This window comes from Condylura cristata, unplaced genomic scaffold (assembly GCF_000260355.1).
Source record: "Condylura cristata isolate star-nosed mole 26May11 unplaced genomic scaffold, ConCri1.0 scaffold00004, whole genome shotgun sequence".
NCBI classification, from domain to species: domain Eukaryota; kingdom Metazoa; phylum Chordata; class Mammalia; order Eulipotyphla; family Talpidae; genus Condylura; species Condylura cristata.
In genome coordinates, this window is record NW_004567105.1 from 14,759,163 (window position 1) to 14,779,054 (window position 19,892).

The window sequence follows — 19,892 nt, forward strand, 5'->3', positions numbered from 1 at the left end:
GGCTCTCCATTTGCATGTGATTTTGAAACTCTAAATGAAGCCCAGCACAGTCTGCAATGTGTATACATGTTATGGATAGAGAGTATGTCCCCCCCCCCCCCCAAGAAACACTGACGTCCTAACCCCCAGACTGTAGATGCGGCCTTATTAGAAAATAGAGGTCATTAATGTAAGATGAGGCCATTAGGGTGGTTTCTAACCCAGCAGCTCCGCTCTGGCCTCCTACAGAGGAATCTGGACACAGAGACACACAGAAGGAACACCAGCTGAAGACAGAGGCAAAGTGGGGAGCAATGTGTGCAAGCGAGGGTTGCCGGGACCTGGCTGACACCCCAGAAGCTGAGGAGAAGGAAAGATTCTGTGATGGAGGCTTCAGAGGGATCCAGGCTCTGCTGACACCCAGACAGTAAGTGTCTGGGAGACAGTAAGTGTCTTCTCTTTTGAGGGATCCATCTTGTTATTCATTACAGCAGCCCAAAGAGACTCATACACTGTGGTAACCAAAAGTATTGTTTTGTTTGCCTTGAAGTTCAGCACTTGTTTAACATGAATTTTGATTACAGAAGTGAGTGATTCATAGTTAGGTGGTGTCCACTTCCTGTATTATCCCCTTGCTCATTCATTTAACATTTACTGAGCAACTGGGAAGTACCAGACCCGGTACAGGCCCCAGTGCGACAAAAGTGGGTAAACCAGAAGAGCAGGGTGAGGAAGGATGTGGCGAGGAAGAGGGCTAATTAAACAAGAGGACTCTTACGTCAGGCACAGTGAAAAACATGAAAGCACCTGCAGGTGCCTGACATGTGCTGAGCACCTGTCTACAAGGTCTCTGATCCTTCCACACCCATGATGGGGGTTGCTATGAAGCCCACTTTCCACAGGGTGACTGAGACTCAGAGACAGGGGGATAGTTGGGCTCTATGTTGGACGGTACTGAAGGCAAAGCCCATCTGGTCACTCAGGGACCCAAGGAAGACGGAGACTCACCCCAACTGTGTGTCCTGACTCACGGGCCAGGAAGCATCGTCGCTGAAGCATAAAAGCCGCTCAGGAGTTCAATTCTCAGAAGAGTAATGATATAACAACAGGTAAGTGGATAAAGAAACTGTGGCCACCCAGCCTCAGTCATTAAGAAGGACCACAAGGTGCTCCTGGGAAGTTCACAGGTAAAAAGAAGCTCTCATCCAGGGTCTGGCCGCCCCAACTGCATTGTAGGCTCAGTCCTAATTTTCTTTGCTCCTGTCTGGAGCTTACAAATCAGCAGTAAGGAAACCCAGCGCCTGTATTATGACTCGGGCTAATACAGCACCAATGTGTGTGGACTGCTGTCCGCACTGACTGTGTTACCCCCTGGTGACCCCCAGCTAATGGCAGACACCATATCATTATACCCGTTTTACAGAAGAGGAAGACGAGGCCAAGAAAAAGTGGGCAAAGTAACCACAGTCTGGAGCTGGAGTGAAACTCAGACACTCCAGCCATGGTCCCGGCTCTCATGGAGGCTCAGACAACACAGAGGCCCCACACCCAGCTGGGTGATGATCTTTTTTTGAGGGGCAAGGAGGATAGAGGAGAGAGGGGGAGGAGCGGAGGGAGCAGGGGAGGGACAGGGAAGAGTTGAGGGGAGGACACTGAAAGGCAGCGAGGGTCATTTGTGAGAAACACATGGTGGGGGGAGGGGGGGAGGCACACAAAGGGAGGTCCCCGTAGCCCAGAGCTCATATCCACAAACAGCCTCCTCAAATCTGTCTCTCAGGCTGGAGACCAACGCATTTGAGATCGCCGTTTTGTTACTCAAAGATGGTCAGCTATGGGCGGTTTCACAGAATTACCCTGATGAAGAAAAAGAAGTATTCGTCGTAAAATACAACACACAGCCCTTCCCTGCCTATCTGCAGTCTTGCTGCATCCTTTCACTGGCAAATTCTGGCGGTTTAGAAGCCTGATGGTTTGAGAGAGAGAGGACACGCACAAAATTTGGGTTATGTATATCATGATAACAGCTGTTTTTTTTTTTTTTAATTTTTAAAAAAGATTTATTTATTTGTGCATACAGACCTGGTGTACAGGCCAGAGGTGCAGGGGTGGTGAGAGGATTCGCCAGAGACAGAGTGGGGGGCAGAACAGGCCGACTGACAAAATACACTGCTGAGGGGAGCAGCAGGTGGGTCAGGAGAGGTCTCCTGCGCCATGTGGTCACCTCCGTGGCAGGTGGGGATCGAACTCATGCTGAAGTGGCTTTAACTTCTTAGTGCTGTGCTTTAACCCGCTGCACCAACAGGGAGGGCCCAACAGCTCTGTTTTAATATTATTGTTAATCATTCCCTGGGCCTAATTTAGCATCAGTTAAATGCTATCAGAGGCAAGTCACCCAAACATTAATGCACAGAAACCCTGTTTGGGGGCGGGGGAGGGGTGTTCGGGGGTGCTGGAAGGAGAAAGCGCAGGTGCGATCAGCTCACTACTAGGAAAGTGGACTCTTGTCCCTGCAGAGGTTTGGCTTGGGGGAGGTGGGGGGTACGGCAGCAGCCTTGGGTTCAGGGACCTGTGTGAGGGTCTCGCCACGCACTTCGGCTTTCCAATCTGCCCTCTTTCCTGTTTCCAAATAAATGCGTTTTGCTGTTGAAGTAACCCTTTGCTTTGGTCTGACGGCAACAGTCTGTATAAAACACAGCACAACCGGGGTTTGGCCCCCTCCATGTTTCAGGCATCCTCCGAGGTCTGAGCATGTACCCCAGATAAGGGTGGGGGGGCTATCCCACAATAAAATTTGTAAACTCTTTGCCACCTCTCCACCTCTTCTTCCCCCACCGCCTCTCCTTTCTTTATCTCCCCTTCTCTTGTTCTCCCTCACTCCTCCTGCTCCTCCCTTCCTCCTCCCTTCCTCCTCTTCTTTTTAAACATGTCAGGAGTCTAACGAGCTCACTTTCTTACCACCTGACACGACGTCACGAGAAAGAGTGGGACGTGTGATTGCATTTACTCTCACACGCACACACTGCATTCAGCAGGCATGCACGTTCAACTGTATGCAGGGGGTGGCCAAGCCTGGGCCCCAGCACCAGGCAGAGGCTTGAGGGGCCAGTGCCCTCTGCCTCCCAGAAGGAGAAGAAGAAAATACGATGAGCAGCTCCCTGTGGCACCGGGACACACAGCCTCACCCCACCTGGTGCCCGGCACAGTGTGCCCAGTGCAGAGCTGTCTGCAGTCACCCTGGCCCTGTCTGGCTGCCCGCCTAAGCCCCAGACGTTGCAGGTAGAGGAAGGAAATGGGTGACCAGATGCCAGGGCCTGTGGGCGGACAGGAATGTGGGCTGACGAGACAACCCTGGCTCTAGGGCTGCGGGGCCTGGGCAGGGCCCGTCAAAGGGACGTGTGTCCTCCCGGGGAGGGCTCATGCCAGCGGGGCTGTCTCCAGGGCCGCTGGGGCTTCAGGGCCAGGGAGGGAGGAAGTTGTCAGCACAGAGCCTCCAACACGGAGGCCTGCTGGCAGTGGCTCCCAACCCTTCTCTAGAGATTGCAAAAAGGTGCCCCAGGGAGCTCAGGTGGAAGCCACAGGCGTGGCTCTGCTCATCATCTGAGGAATCATTTCCGTTTGTGAGAAGAGACACATCCATGCCCCAGCGCCTGGGAAGCGTGAAGAGGAGAAACCGAGTTCCAGACACTAAGGCAGGACTCCTTTTCTCTGAGACTTAAAACAATGGAAAAAAAAATTGGAATGTCAAAGTCGGGACTTTTAGGCACCCTGCCAGCAGGCAAAAATGACTGTTTTCTTTCAGAGGGCCCCATTTCCTTTGTGTAACTTAGAACCTGGGGAGAAATGCAAAACAATAAACCATCTGTGGAGAGGCTTTCAGCCGGTGCAATTTGCAAGAAGTGCTTTTCCATCTTAGGAGGACTCTGCATTAAGCAAGGATTAATTAATTGCCACATTAAAGGAAAGCACCTTTAACATTTCAATGGCATAATTATATGCAATTACGATCCTATAAAGGAACACTTTATAATTAATGATGCCTCCATTTCCTGAAACGTGTAATCCCTCTGTCTAGAATTCCAAAGAGGCTGGCAGACAGAATGCACTAAATATAGATTGGGAACTAATATTTAAATCAGTTTTTAATTCACCTTTCAATATGAATAGTAAAATCAGAACAAAAGCTTACCCGACGAGCACGCACGTCTGTAGGTCTATGAGGTTACATAAATTTTCAGCAACAACACAGTCAAACAGAAAGGGTCAGCCATTACTGGCCTGACATCATCACCCCTAAATAGCAGGCTTTAATTCCTAAATAGCAGGCACGTTAACTGCTGTTTCAGAAATGCATTAAAACTCACCCCAACTGTCCTGGCTTTGACAGTTCTGTTCTTCTCACTCAACAAAGCACTGACTCATCGTGGTGACTTCAAGATGAAGATGGCTCTTTGTTTAATTAGGGAAGTTTCCCACGAAGCAGCAACCCCAAGTACCTGCCTGGTTCTAAGTGTTCAGGCCCAGTCAGTCTTCACCACAATCCTGCAGTTGTGAAGCACTATTGTGACTCACACTTTATAAAGGAGGACTCAGAGGCACTGATTTGTTCAAGAAGCTGCCCAGCTGCCATCCTCCTGGGAAAGGTCCACTCCTGAATGAGGTACCTCCCACGCCACAGGCTATCTAGAGGTCAACATGCATTGTCACTCAAGCCCCTGTGAGGATGCCCCAGATGTCCCTACCACTAATCTCTGGGTTTTTTCCTAAGTATTTTATTTCTATTTATTGATGCATATAAGAAATGGGTACAGGGGCCCTCCCTGGTGGCACAGCGGGTTAGGATGCAGCACTGCAAGTCAGCCACAGCGGCTTCAGTGCAAGTTCGATCCCCAGCCCTGGAGGTGACCCACATGGTGTGGCAGACCTCTCCTGACCCGTCCACTGCTCCCCTCAGCAGTGTACCTCTTCAGTCGGCCTGTTCTGCTCCCCACTCTGTCTCTGGTGAATCCTCTCACTGCTCCTGTACCCCAGTTCTGTATGCAGAAGTAAATAAATCTTTAAAAAAATGGGGTACAGGCCAGAAGGGCAGGGGATGAGATGCATCAGTGGGGAGCAGAACAGGCAGACTGTCTGAAATACACAGCTGAGGGGAGCAGCAGGCAAGACAGGAGAGTTCTGCGGCACCACGTGAGTCAGTTCCCTGGCTGTGATGGAACTCGGGCTGTTGTGCTGGGCCTTCCAAACGGTGTTAGCATTGACACTTAATCCCCAGGCCACCAGGGAGGGCCCCTAATTCCTATTGCTAGCCAAGCTCTACAACAACTACAGATAAAAATGCAGAAGGACAAAATCTGACCCAACATAACACCCAAAGGACTTCCAGGAAAAAAAAAAACCTGAACACACAGTTCCCCTCAACAACCACTGTTAAGGGGAAGGATGTCCTAAAGGAACTCTGCAGAGTTTTGTGGACTCCACCCCCTACTCCAGTGATTGGAAACTACAACTCCCAGCAGTATCAGGGAGAGAACTGCGAGGACCCAAGGGTGGAGCCAGCAGGAATTCTGGGACATTTGGGGGATAAATAGGATGTGATTGCATCTCTCACTCTCTCCCCCGGGAAGCAGCTCTCCTGAACTCGTGACTCTGTGTGTTCAACACATGACTCGGTGTGTTCAGTCAGCCAGCCCTAAGGTATTGCAGTTACTTTGTGTCCTGCTCTCTTTCCCTGGGTTGTTTCCTGTTCCTTTCCCCTTTTGTAAATAAACCCATTATTGACCCTTTGGTGTGTACCTGCAGTATAACCGAATTGTGAGCGCGCGGGTGAGGCCCCACAGACAGGCGGCCCAGTCTGCTCTGGGCTACCCCGTAACACCACCACCTCACACAAATTGTCTCTGCTACATTTTCCAGCTCAATCTACAGTGCACTGCTAGCTCCTTTCCTCAAAGGAGAGGAAAGCCCTGCTCGAGACCGCCTCACAGGCACCAAAGATTTACCTTGTCGTAATAGTATCGCAGGGCTCTGCTCAGCTTGTCGTAGTTCATGTTTGTTTTGTTTTTTCGGAGTCCCCACAGCTTGGCCACTTCTTCTGCCTTGAGGAGCTTGAATTCACCATCGTTGGAGGTCCAGCAGATCAAGTGCTCGTGCTTCTGGTCCAGCAGCAACTGCAACAGGAACTGCCACAGCGTGATTGCACTCTCCATACCTGGGGAGGAAGGGGCCAGTCAGAGCCTCAGAGCAGGTGCTGGCTGCGCGGGAAGGGCTTTGGGGTGTGCACCTCAGCTCCCTCTCCTCCCCCAGGGAACCTATAATGTCGTTCTCATATCCATCCCAACAGGCCACTCTAGTCAGATGCCTCTGAAGCAGCCACAGTTCAGAAATACCTGGAAGTCCCCGGAGCTCTGTATTTGCACACCCATCCCCCCCACCCCCACCCCCGGACAGGGATGCATTGGGAAGAATGTGGAAGAATTTTAATTAATAAATTAATAATCCACCCACTTGTAGAATCAGTGTCCCTTCAATTCACGCTGTCGGTTTCCATCCACTCATCAAACCCTTTGCAAGCCTGTCTGGAGTCTATCACTGACAATGAAATGTGAGCACCCCCGACCGGGCCATCCCCCCCATGGTAAGCCCAGAGTCCAGGGCCCTGGGGCAAGGAGGTCAAGGTACACGGGTCACTGTAAGATAGCATGAGCTGAGAGAAGGAACTTCGTTGGCTTGCTCTTTGCATCCGCAGAACACTGGTAGCCCATAAACACCTGAATATAGCTGGCACCCAACTGGCAGATGTTTGCGGAACTGAAGAATCGGTTACTGCCAGTTCCAAAGTCCTTCACTTTGCAGGCATTCATCATCTTGTGGATCAAATCCCACTGCCGCAAGTGCAGAGATGAGAAAGCCATTTTTTCCTTGCCAGGAGAGGAAAGCCTAAAATGTTATCTTTTTTTCTCTGACTCTGGTGTGGATTTAGTAATGCTGCTCCTTCTGCCTCCGATGCTGTTCCCTGGCTCTGGAGCCTAAGAAGCCCCCATTCATCCATCATGACCCAGTGCAAATGGATCTTTTCAAGGAAATTGCTCCCTATTTCCCGCGACAGTTTCTCAACCTCAGGTAATAGAGGACTTTCACAGCAAAAACTCGTATTCTACCAACAACGATCCACTTAGTTTCATCAAGTTAGGAAAGAGCTATGATAAACCTGTGCTACTGTGCCCCTCGGTGGAGGCTCATGGCGTCAACCAGAGCTCATCCCAAAGCTTAGAGCCCAGGCTCGGGACCGCAGGCCGAGGCAGCATCCCTGCAGCCGACCGAGATTCCACTGCAGATAGGAACTCTGGGACAGACAGACAGCCTAATGCCATGCCTCCGCCGTCTCTCTTCACCAGGCCCCGATGCCTTTAGAGACTAGAGCTTACAATTAGCATTGTGAGGTGTGTCTAGACACGAAGAAGCGTTCTTCTGAATGTGGGGTGCTGGCTGAGGGGGTGTTTGCACAGGAGGCAATGAGAGGGCTGAGTGCTGGCCATGGTCTCAGGCCAAAGGGGGGAGGGGGCGGAGATGTGAAAGAGCAGAAGATGGAAAGGCAGAGGAGCAAACGGAGGGAATAGGGAGACCCCCCCACACACACTCCCTTAGTCCCCCAACCCCCATTCAGGGATTTCCCAGAGAACCCCCTTCCTCCATCCACCCCAATATATCGTGCACCCCAACACATCGCTTAGATGCCAACAGAGCTCAGGTGACAGCTGTGAGCTGTGACCCTTCCCGCCCCCTCACTTCTCTCATTGGTGGTAAGTTACAACCAGGATGGAGGTGACTCACAGGGTTGCTGTGAGTGCCCAGCAGCATCCAGCCACCCCAGCCCCCTTCCCGGATCCCCTCCACACACACACACCCACACCCCCACACACACACCCTCCTCAGCCCCTCCCCCAGGTGTGATGACTGTGTTCCCCTGCTGGAAACCCCAGCCCAGTTACTTAGGGGTGACTGTCTGAAGTCTTTTCTGTAAGCTTATCACTTATCAGACTAGCAAGAACTGTCAAACCCACACCCCACCCTGGGCCACCCCACACACACTCACAGAAGTCATTCTGGGGTACAGTGTGGGGCCCCAGGTAGCTCTGGGCCCTCCCACCCATCCCGTCCAGTGACTAAAATGGGTGAGCCCATGGAGGGAGGAGGGCAGGAGCATCCCTGCCATCTCTGTTGGGGCCTAGCCAATTAAGGGCATCACTATTTCTTTGATTCTAATTTATTTTAATTACGAGGACATTAAAGTTTCATTTTCGACATGCATTGTTTCCACATACAACCATGTTTCATGTTCTATCACACTGTCAGCCTAAAATTTTGTCCCCTCTGGGCACAATGGAAAAAGAGTCTAACAAAGTGCTGACCTCCCTATACCACCAAATATATCAGCAAACCCACCCAACTCAGTCTCTCTCTCACGAGAAAAAAATATTCAAGTGACTGTGTTTTTTTTTTTGGTCTAAATGAATTCCTTCATGCCTAGAATCCTTAATAAGTTAACAGGCAGGTACAATAAAGTCCATTTATCTGGCTGCCAGCATCAGAATGTGATTCAGACAATACACGCTGGCTCTTATTAAATAAAAAGACCAAGAAAGTGTTGATACTTAAGATTTATGCTTCATACATTATTATGCGAATGGAGGTCTGCTTTAAGTTAAAACGTTTCATCAGTCTAACCTCATTCCACAGACTTCCCACAACTCTGCTTTAAATATACAGATCCTAGGAAAGAAAAGCTTATAAATCTTTTTAAAATATTCCCCAGATCAAATTTTTACTAATCCAGAAAATGCTTCTCTGTCCCGTTCCTCTGTCCAGACCTGACTTGGCATGTGTGATGTTCTCGGTCATTATAATGCCATTCTTCATGCTCAGAAGTCACTTTCTAGTTGAGGGTTAGTCGTCCATGAGTAAAGCCATCACTGCTCTTGAAAGAAAAGGTGGCCCTGAGCCTTTGACACCCTCCACCTCAGGCTTGACCCTGCAGGGCAATTGGCCTCTGGCTGGTCTCTCACCATTGCTACCAGAGCTAATCCAAGAGGACAGTCTGGGGAGGCCCCTCCAGAGAACACAGCTGCTCGCTATGGGCCCTCACTGCTTCTCTGCCAGGTCTCCCAGCACTGGCGTGCAGTCAGGTGTGGAAGAGCATATCGAATCTGAGTAATACACATACAGCCTTCGAAAAGAGCAGGGGGGAAATGAATAGGTTCCTACCATGAAGTCACTATTTTTATTAAACGTTTTATATGATCCTCTCTTTAACAACAAAACTTGGTACAAGGGCCTCAAGGTTTATAATTCTTATATAACGAAAAAATACAATTCATAAGCAAGATGCATGCCTTGTCTCCCCTCACCCCCACTTCCATGGAAATGAACTGATGACTTTTACATAACAGGTGTGTTGCTGAAATGCCTCCAAGGCTCAAAAAAGGTCAAGACAATGACCTCTCCAAAGGTGTTAGTTCTTTTGAGTCAATAATTTATTCTGCTGTCCCCTCAATTTTGATGGGGGTTGGGGGAGTGTCTGTCTTATGCCAAGACATCATGTGAACCAAAATGATGCAGCTCCCATTCTCACAAGCTCCAGGAGGACCCCAGAGTGACCACTCAGTGGCCGGGGGCTAGGGGTAACAGGGCGGAGCAAGACAGGGCCAGAACAGTCAAGGGAGGAGCCCTGGGCAGTGATGGGGCGCAGAGAGTCAGGGTTCTCACTAAGAAGATGAGAGCTGGAGAAACTCCTTCCTTGAAAAGTAATTTTCAAAATGGTTAAATCACTACACTCCTATGGATATCAATCTGAGGCACATTAAAGATTTGATTTTACTCATTAATCAGAGACAAAATTAGGCAGACGTTACAACATGTTCAAAAAAGAATCCATATAACAGGTACTGGCTGATGAGAACACTGAGATGATCGCAGGAGGTAAGGCCACCCTGGGTGGGAGCTGGGATGATGGAACCACACTTGCATAACTAGAGACAAGAATGATTTTACTATCAGTTACCCATAATTAATGGGGTTGTAAAATAGCTTCCATCATAAAATGAGAATCACATCATCCAGAGAGGTTCTTTTCATCTGAAACAATCACTTTCTGCCATTTACAGCAGGTGAGAGGAACCCGCTCTTGCTGGACGGTGACACAGAGAAAGAGCAGACCCCGGCGCCAGACTCCGCTGGTTCCCACGCAGCTCTGCTCTGGCTGGGGGCTTTGGTTACCTGCTTTCACCTTTCTGCATGTTGATGTCCTCAAAAGTACAGTGGGGAGAAGGATAAAAATGAAATTCCCTCCCTTCCAGAGTGGGTGTCAGGGTTAGTGGCCAGGAGCTAGTAACCATGCCTTTGAACTCACCTGCTGCAGGTAAGTGCTAGTCAAATGTTTGCTATTATTTTTTAAGCACCAGGGAAAGCTCTTCACAGAGCATGCTGGGAGGTCGTAGCTAGCAGGCCTCATTTAGATTCTGCACCCACTCAGTTCTTTGCTCGATAAGCAGGAACCCCACTATGGGTGGTGAAATGTAGGGGGGTGGGAGGGAGGATGTGCCATCTACTCAGTAACTTGTTGTAAGGTGACCTGGAATATGTTATGTTCCTGCTTTTTCGACTACCATCAAAAAAAAAAAAAGAATAAAATGGGTTTTAAAGTCTGGCAGAAAAATCCAGATCCCAGAACACATATCCACTGACTCCAGTTTACAAGGCCCTGGTTAAAAATGCTCAACCTGGGCCCTCCCTGGTGGCGCAGCGGGTTAAAGCACAGCACTAAGAAGCTAAAGCCACTTCAGCACAAGTTCAATCCAGCCCTGGAGGTGACCACATGGTGCGACAGACCTCTCCTGATCCGCCCGCTACTCCCCTCAGCAGTGTACTTCATTAATCGGTCTGTTCTGCTCCCCACTCTGGCTATGGTGAATCTTCTTACTGGCCCTGAGCCTCTGGCCAATACCCCAGTTCTATAAGCATAAATAAATCTTTAAAAAAAAAAATTGCTCGACCTGCTGCCTCTCATTAAGCAAAGAGCACCCTAGGGTGCTCACCCTTCCTTGGGCTCCCTGGAGCAGGGAGGCCAGACAGGCAGATGAGAGCTGCAGGGTCACATAAGCGAAGAACAGTGAACTAAAATAATAGCATGGTGGCCACGCAGCTCAGGCTACTGATGACGGGCCCCCGGGAGGTCACCCCCTGCCCAGCTGGGGAGGCAGCTTCGAGGTAGACAGATGGGGCAGGGATGACCTGGGAGCAAGGAGCCCATCCACTAGCCCAAAGGGGAGACCCTTGAGACCGGCTCTGAGCTGTTACTTTCCACCCAAGCTCAGTGTTTCCAACTCTTTAGTTCTCAAATCATGCACGAAACACCCTGGGTTCATTTGCTACTCTGGGTGGTGGCTCCAAGAGAAGGGTGCTCCATCCTGGCACCCTCTGCCCCATCACAGCTTTCCTGCCTTGAATTCTCTCCCTCGGCCCAGGCCACTACCTGCCTCTGACCATAGGGGGTCTAATAACCACCCTGCACCAAGAAGAGAAATCTGCTCCCTGTCCAGGGATGAGAGACAGGACTAACACCCAAAGGGGTGAGCAGTAAAACACAGCAAGCAGCCCACAAGTACAGGGTGCAGGACCCAGAAACCTGAGGCCACCCCATTCCTCCCAAATGCAAGTCACTGACATTTGTGCAAAAGAACAAACACATTCAAGCCACAGGTCCTTGGGGGACTTACAGCGCCAGTCACTTGCGCCTTAATCTGGCCTTTCCAATCATAATTATTTCTTTGTCTTTGTCTTCTCTGTACAGAGAAGCCTTTTATACACACACCAAGCACCTCCTCTGCATTATCTCACTAATTCCCAAAACAGCCCTGTAAGTGAAATGTCATTAGTGTCCCACTTTGCAGATGAGAAAACCGAGGCCCCGCTGGAGAAGTCTACTCAATGTGTGGCCCACATCGGTCACTACATAGCGCTGCAAACCAGCACGGAGTATGAACATCAAGAGTACAGCGACTCGCCACCCATCACTGTCATCATATCCAGGTGTGATCTGTCGGCTGTTCTCTCGACAGCCGCAAAGAGGGAAGCCACACACTCGCTGCAGGACCACCATGAATGGAGCTACTCAGGCTGGTTTTCAACTGTTGCAGAAAATGCATAGAAACCTGAAATCTATTGACTTTATTGAAAAAGATGCATTCAATGTGACCCAAACTTTAGAGGGTAAAAGTGGAAATCGGCAGCTAATGAAGGATGGAAGATGAATTCTTAAAAGTGGCAGTACGCAGTACTTGCTGTGTTTTGGATGATTGTTAAAAGTCAGTATCCTGAGTCTGCTGAAATGGGACTGAAAATCTTACCCCGTTCCCATCAACAGACTCCTGGAGACCTCTCTGGAGTGCAATTAAAACAAAATATAGAAGGTTTATATACATCTCCCTTGCAGGATCTATCCAAGTTAGATTAAAATGGTTAGTTAGAAAGCTCATTTACCACTTTAAAAGTGAAATTGACAAATATGGTTAGATGTGTGCTCAGGGGTATCTTCTATGGGAAATCTGTATTTCATTTACAACTTCTACGTCTGATTACAATGACTAAAGGACAGAAAGTTACCAGGATTAATAATGCATATTCAATAAATTTACTTTTTTGTATTCCCCACTCTGGGAGACCCCTCTCTTGCTGCCTCCTCACTCCAAAGACCCTTTCCTCCCCTTGGAGTCGGACATTCTCTCTGTCTACCACAAGGTGGCGCCAGACGTCCTATTGTGAGTTGGAAGGCACAGAATATGCAAAACATGAGGTTTTTGTTTCCATTCTTAGAGATAGCCACCTATTCTTTTTTCTATTGGTGGCAAACTAACACTTCTCGCTGCATTTAAAAAAAATATTTATTTTATTTATGCATACAGAACTGGGTACAGGCCAGAGGTGCAGGGGCAGTGAGAGGCTTCACCAGAGACGGTGTTGGGGGGCCCAGCAGGCAGACAGACAAAGTACACTGCTGAGGGGAGCAGCGGGCTGGTCAGGAGAGGTCTGCCGCGCCATGTGGGCCACCTCCGGCGCAGGGGATCGAACACACAGAGCACAGAACACCGAAGCAGCTGTGACTGGCTTACAGTGCTGCACTTTAACTCGCTGCACCACCAGGGAGGGCCTGGTTATTTTTTATTTATTCATTTATTTTAATTACACTGAAGAAGAAGTTAGGAACAGAGTGATCTTTGGTTTTGTCAAGTTTATATATTGTGGGAACTAAAGAAAGTATCCATCTTAAAACCAAAATTAGAAATGAAAGCCCAAAGGGAAAAAAAAACCCTACATAAGAAATAAAGTAGGTACTCAATGACTACATGTTTTTTTGCTTATTTTTTCATGGTTCAAGAAATGAGGATAAACTTAAACTTAACTCTTCTGTCTAGAGCGGCATCTATTAAGCATTTATGTGCCATTGCATTATGTCCAAGAGAAAAGACAGAAATCAGGTTATTATACAAAACAAATCTTGTACTTAAGGAATTGGGAACAACACTTCATATTATTTGAAGTCTGTGATAAATCAACACAGAATAATTTTAAGGCATTAAAAGAATAAACCTTGGCAATTAACTATGAAGCCCATAAAAATTCTTAAATATTTTAAAAATCATTTTTGGAAAGTGGAATTAAGACGAGTGATATTTATTTTCAAGAGATTTTAATTATTGTCAACCATCACATGCAAAAAATTGCTAATCTGAAGCAGATTCAAGTCCCTCAAAACTCATATCTAGTAACAAAGGTTTATGTCCTCGTTCCCACTGTCAGTGTCTACAGACTGGTCATTTTCCTAAAGAGAAAAGTGAACAGGAGAAGAGAGGGACAGTGGGCAAAGCTCAGCCTACTTGTTTACCCTTTACAGTTTGTACTGTTTTGTAATAACCCTTCCATCCTCAGGAAAGAGAAAGATTGGGGGGGGGGGGGGGAGCAGGGAGTCACCAATAACCACTCCAACAACAACATAGGTTTTTACTGCATGTGTGATTCAGCCCTCAGCCACCCCTTCTTCCTAAAACCCCTATTGTCTCTGGGTAAATGAGAAGTAATTCATTGGTTCATTGGTGACGTTCACATGGTGCATTTCCTCTGGAAAAATAAAGTGGACGGCTGCAGCAACCTCAGCTGAGAAAGGTGTCCTTGAGTCATTTCTGAGTTCCTCCTGCATGGTCCTTCCCATACCACCCTAGACTGCCAAGCTGGCCCTCTTTCATGGCCCCCCCCTCCCCATTTGCAAATGAGGCCTATACCTGAAGAGAGGCTCTGTCCCCATTGTGGGACTCCTCACACCAGGACTTCTTCCATCCCTGATTTAGCAAGTTCCCAAACTTCCTGGTACAGCGTTGGTTCTTCCTGTGCTTGGAGAGGAAGCGGTGGTCAATCTACAGGTCAGCAAATAATCGGCCGGTCCAAACGCACACACCTGTTTCTCTGTCTCTCAGAGAAACAAGTCAACTTAAATAAACTAGGGTGTGGAAAAGCTTGGTGTTATGTACGACATAAGCTTCACAGTCTTCAGATCTGCCTCCTAGGAGGCCCCCAGCAGGCGTTCCCAAAATTGTGGAATAAATAGCCCACAAATATTTATTAGTCTTTATGTAATATTTATTGCTAGTCATCAGCAATTCCAACACAGCCCCTTGCAAACCACAGGTATCCAACAAAAAAGTGTATGGTGACTCTCAATATCTCTGGATCTCAATTTCTTTACCCAGAAGGTAGAGATTGGTTTAGCTGATCTCAGAGACTTCTCTTGGGTGCTAAAGAGCCAAGACAAAATTGCTTTCTTCTCCTCTTTTCCTCCCCAGAAGAGAGATGAGTCTGTTGACTCCTACCATCTCCCCACAGGGCTCCTCAGGGAGCCCCACAAATCAAGGGCCTGATCTGTGGTCTCAATATTCACATCTCCATTTAATCTCTTCTTTGAAAACATCAGACAAAATTTTATTGGGCAGTTAAAGCAACACAAGCCTGCTAGATCAAAGCAGCCAACTGGTCACCCAGCTATCCCAAACAAGGCTGTTCTTCATTACAGGTCCTCCGTTAACCACAGCCACCTCCCTCTTTATCAACGAGCCCAGGAAACAGGCTGAGAAGCCCGCACTGCTGGGGAACCTGGCCAGGTAACCAACTGTATTACAAAGGCAGACCCCACCTCTCCCATCTTGAAAGGAACAGGGCTGCAAACATCAGAGGTCCTAGAACGAGCCAGTCCCCAAACACCTCCCATCCCCCACCCCCACCCCCACCCCACTCTCTCACGTGTAACCCAACCTCTGCTGTCAATAATTTTTTTCTTTAAACAGAGGGGTTGTTCCTTCCCAGACGTTTCTGGACTAAAACCGGAGCACTCGCTTCTTGGCCATTGTTTTTGCGGTCCGTGCTGTTTGCGCAGGGCTCCATTCTGGGGAAGCAGGTCGCCCTTGAGTTCTCAGACTCAGTAACATGCGGCTTCCTCTCCTGCAGGTTGCAGGCAGGAAACTGGAAAATGGGCCACAGGAAACCTGGCCTCCTACATCTGTCCCACTTTGTAACTGCAGCTCTGGTTTCATTGTGCCTGTGTGTCAGCTCTGGTTAACCCTCCCCACGACCGCGAGCTCTGCTTGCGCAGAGAACACTGCTGTTCTGATTGCCCCTCCCCAGAGCGATGCACCCGCTGGATTCAACATAAAACAAAGGGTAGTAGATTCTCCCAGCAGCAGTCAACTGGATCAAAAGAGGACCAAGACAAGGATTCACTGATTGTGGTAGAGGCACCAATAAGTCCCCAGCAAAAATACAAGACTGTTCCATAATATCTTCCACAGAGCTGATACCCTTACTTGCGGTCCACGGTGGCTTGGCGAGTTGTGACTTGCTAGGCTTTGATAAATAAGCATAATCGGTATATCACTATAATTTCTCTCATTATGGTAAGTTTCAAATTATGTTTCTTAACAGTATCACCAGCTATTAGCTTGGACTATATGAATTTGAATTTGTTTTATGGGTCAAAGCCAGTCCAATACCAGCCATCTCATATAGTTACCCTAAGGCATATCATGTACTCAGAGACCAGTCATGTGCACTTACACACACACACACACACACACACACGGAGACACCCCCCGGCAGTAGCTTCTTCCTGTTTGGTCCATGAGTCCCATTTGAGAATCAAAATTTCTCCAAGGGATAAAAGATCTATTCATACAAAACACACATAATGGGGCCTCCGTGGTGGCGCAGGGGTTAAGTCTCAACCATATCAAGCTTACCACTGAGGCCTGAATTCGAGCCCAGCCAGGGAGGAGACCACATAGCACAGCAGACCTCTCCAGTCTCCCCCACTGCTCTCCTCAGCAGTGTATTTCAGTAGATCTGCCTGTTTTGCACCCCACTGTCTCTGGTGAATCCTCCCACTCTTCTCCGCTGACCTACACCCCAGCTCTTGTATGCATAAATAAAATCAACCTTTTTTTTAAAAAAATACATACAATTTCCATAGGGTTTGTAAAGCTGTGTAGATGATTTGTAAGCCCCCAGTCAAGAGTTGCATTCCAAAGAAAATATAAGACCATCTCCTCCTCTACCAAGAAAAAGACAAGAATCATTCCTTCTTTATGCCAGCATTTGATGAGCATTTACTATGTGCCAGGCATTATGCTGAGTGCTTTAGACATGCTGTCTACATTTAATACTCATGAAGAAGTTGAGACACTACTGAGAAGGTGCAATAAGACACTCCTGGCCACAGCAGAAGTGTGGACACAGGACCTGGTAGCCAGGAGCACCCGGTTCCAAAGTCCCTTTTCTCAACCAACATACACATTCCCTGGTGCAGGGCTCACTCCTTCCACACACACCCACTGCTACCAAGAGGAAAGTCTCAGAGCCTCGTACTGCACCCCAGCAGGAGTGAGATCAGACAGTGTCCTTGTTCGCTTCTGCCTCCCCTTGTTCCAAGTGGGATCTGCTTTCAGAGAGAACCTTTGAGTCTATCCTGGCACCACCATTTTGAAGCCAATTTCTCTTTTAAAAAGACCCATGTGTTGGTTTAGCTGTGTCCCAGGTTCATGCAACACTGCATGATCGAGGCTGGCTATCAACGATAAAGACAGGCTGGGAGAAGACGGACCTTCTAGAGTTAGCTCCTTGTCAGTGGAGAGATTCATCTTCCACTCGCTGCCAGTGCACAGGATGGTGGGTTGGGAGGATGCAAGTCAGAAATGAAACGTCAGTGACTTAGCCCGAGAGGGGACCCAGCATGCTCGCACTTCATGTAACCACGAATCCCGACAAACGCATTGTGTGTACGGGGGCAGCCAAGAGACCCCATCAACAACTGGCCTCGTAGTGGCTGGCATGAACCCAGCACCCAAGACCCAGGAGGGGCTCAGAATTTGTCTTTTTAAAATGAAAGACCGGCCCTCCCTGGTGGCACAGCAGGTTAAAGCACAGCACTGTGAGCGAGCCGCAGCCGCTTCATTGCGAGTTCGATCCCCACCAGCCCCAGAGGTGACCCACATGGCTCAGCAGACCTCTCCTGTCTCGCCCGCTGCTCCCCTCAGCAGTGTACTTCATCGATCTGCTCACCGCCCCTGCACCTCTGGCCTATACCCCAATTCTGTATGAATAAATAAATCTTTAAAAAAAAAAATCAAAGACCTCTGGGAAACAGTTTTGGATTCTAACAAAGCAAGACTTGGGATTTCATAGAGGGTTACAACATGCACAAATTGCTGTTTTGCAATCAGTAAAATTTACTTCAAATCCTACTTAAAAGCCTTCAGCTGTGAGCTTCTATGTAATGGTTCCCTCATTTCTCCCTTGCCATCCTTAATCTCTCTACTCCATATATGCCTTTGCGTGGAAAATCTCTCACCCATATTTCTGTACTATTAATATTAATAAATTTCAATCATGTGTGCAAGAGGGAATGTGGGAAGTTAGCACGCATCACTCCCCCGCAGGCCCAGATGGGGCAGGGCTGGCCACGTCCGTCTCAACCCCTTTATCAGTCAAGCAGGAAGAAGGTCAGCCCTGCTCCTCCCTCCATGAGTCCTGTCGTATGAAAAGACTTCTACAACGAAACTAAGCATTCTTCAATGATTCTTTTGCTCAACACACTGTGTAAATGATCTCTAAAATAAGAGTGGGGTGATACATTCAGTTTCAAGGAAAGCCTTTGCATGGAGGGAGTTTTCCAAAGACACCTCCACTGGGATGAGACCATCATCTTTATTCCAAACTGGAGAGGTTCTCCCTGTTAAACAAGTTGGGAAAGGCCAAAAGAATATCCCCGCTGATCTAAGAACATGTTTGCATGAGACAAAAATGATGGTGGTTTTTCCACATCCAGAAACTGAAACATTTCCTGCCAGAGCATCCTCCAAACCCTCCTATTGTGTTGAAACTGTAAAATCTTTCTAAATCAGGACTTCCTCCTATTATGCTCAAGGGGCGTCTTTCTGGGAAGGGTAGATCCAAGGCAAAAGGTAGGAATTCCTGCAGCACCACCCAGTGGAAACATTAGAGAGAGGAAAAAAAAAAAAGGCAAGATGAAATAGGTTTAATAAAAGAAAATTCGGTCTCAGCATCTCTTTTTTCCATCAGTAGCAACTGGCGATGTGCGTGACTTCACAGGCTGCCACCCACGCAAGGGACAGCCCACACTGGGCGCCCAACACTGTGCCCGCACCAGGACTGGGGGGGACGGTGCACCCCGGGGAGGAAGGCTCCACAGCAGGGCAGGTGCAGACTGCGACATCGCTTCCTCTCAGCGGGATCCCCAAGGGAGCCTGGAGACACACCTGCACAGCTGTGCCGTTCTGCCTGGAAGGCAGTTCTGTACAGAGAGGGCATCCGTGCACCATCCCGCCCCGGGCTGGCCACCTCCAACATCTGCACAGCAATTCTCTGTCCTTCTAGCCCAGGGGAAGAGTCAGAGCTTCTCCCTGCCCTCGTGAGCCATCCCCAGGTGCACCCCAGTTTCCTCTAGTGAAAACTGCTTCTGCTCCGCTGCCCCCAGAGCCACCATGAGAGCCGCTCCACATGCTGATTCTGCTGGTCTCCCATTTCATTTACTGCCATCATCAAAACATGTCTCCTCCACCCACCTCCTCCCAGACACACCCACAACTGCTTCTTATGAGTGCAAGGCACTTAGGACACTGCCCTGGGGAGCAGGATGGGGTTACAGGGCGCTCGGACCCCTCTGCTTCCCTTCACAGACATCCCTGGCAGTGGTCTGCAGGGGGAGAGAAACTGGGAGCTCCCATTGTCAACAGAACTTAAACACAAAGCATCATTTCTTCAATCCTTTCTGGATGGTTAAGTCACTAATGAAAACGGTCACGGATGTCAGCACTTCTGGGAAAGCTGTTTTTCCCTCTTGCCCAAGGAAACCCACCTAAACCATTTCACATGTCTTCCTAAAATAGCAGATTGAGATAGAAAGTGATACTAGATAGCTGATCTTGACATTGTTTGGAAGTACAGGGTGGGCGTTAAACTTTATCATGTGTAGCCTACTTAGACTGCTGTTATTGTCAAATGGCTACTAATTTTATAAACTTCTTTCTTTTCCTGTAATTTAACACCTTCCCAAATGTGTTGGTTCCTGGAGGCATTCACGTTAGCTGGACAATAGCCCATTAGTCTTTGGGTCTAACGATCTACTGCAAAAATGGATACGAATTACACGCAGTAATGATCTCTTTCTTAGATATTTCTGAGAGGCAAAAGAGCCACGTTCTAGGCTAAATCTCTTCACCTAGGCAAGGAAAGGGACCCTTCCAGATTCCTAGTAACCTGTGTCCACCTTAGTTTCACTCCCTTTTTTTTTTTTTTTTTTTTTT

The 19,892-nt window shown here is 48.4% G+C and overlaps 1 protein-coding gene across 1 annotated transcript in view; it reads right to left on the bottom strand.

Annotated features, from left to right (window-relative positions):
• The window catches only part of ELK3 (ELK3, ETS-domain protein (SRF accessory protein 2)), a 36,860-nt gene extending 30,678 nt beyond the window's left edge, over positions 1 to 6,182 (bottom strand). The window contains exon 1 of the mRNA XM_004675792.2: positions 5,976 to 6,182. Within this exon, the coding sequence (XP_004675849.1) occupies positions 5,976 to 6,182 (207 nt within the window). The remainder of the gene's footprint in view (positions 1 to 5,975) is intronic.
• Between the last annotated feature and the right edge of the window lie 13,710 nt (positions 6,183 to 19,892).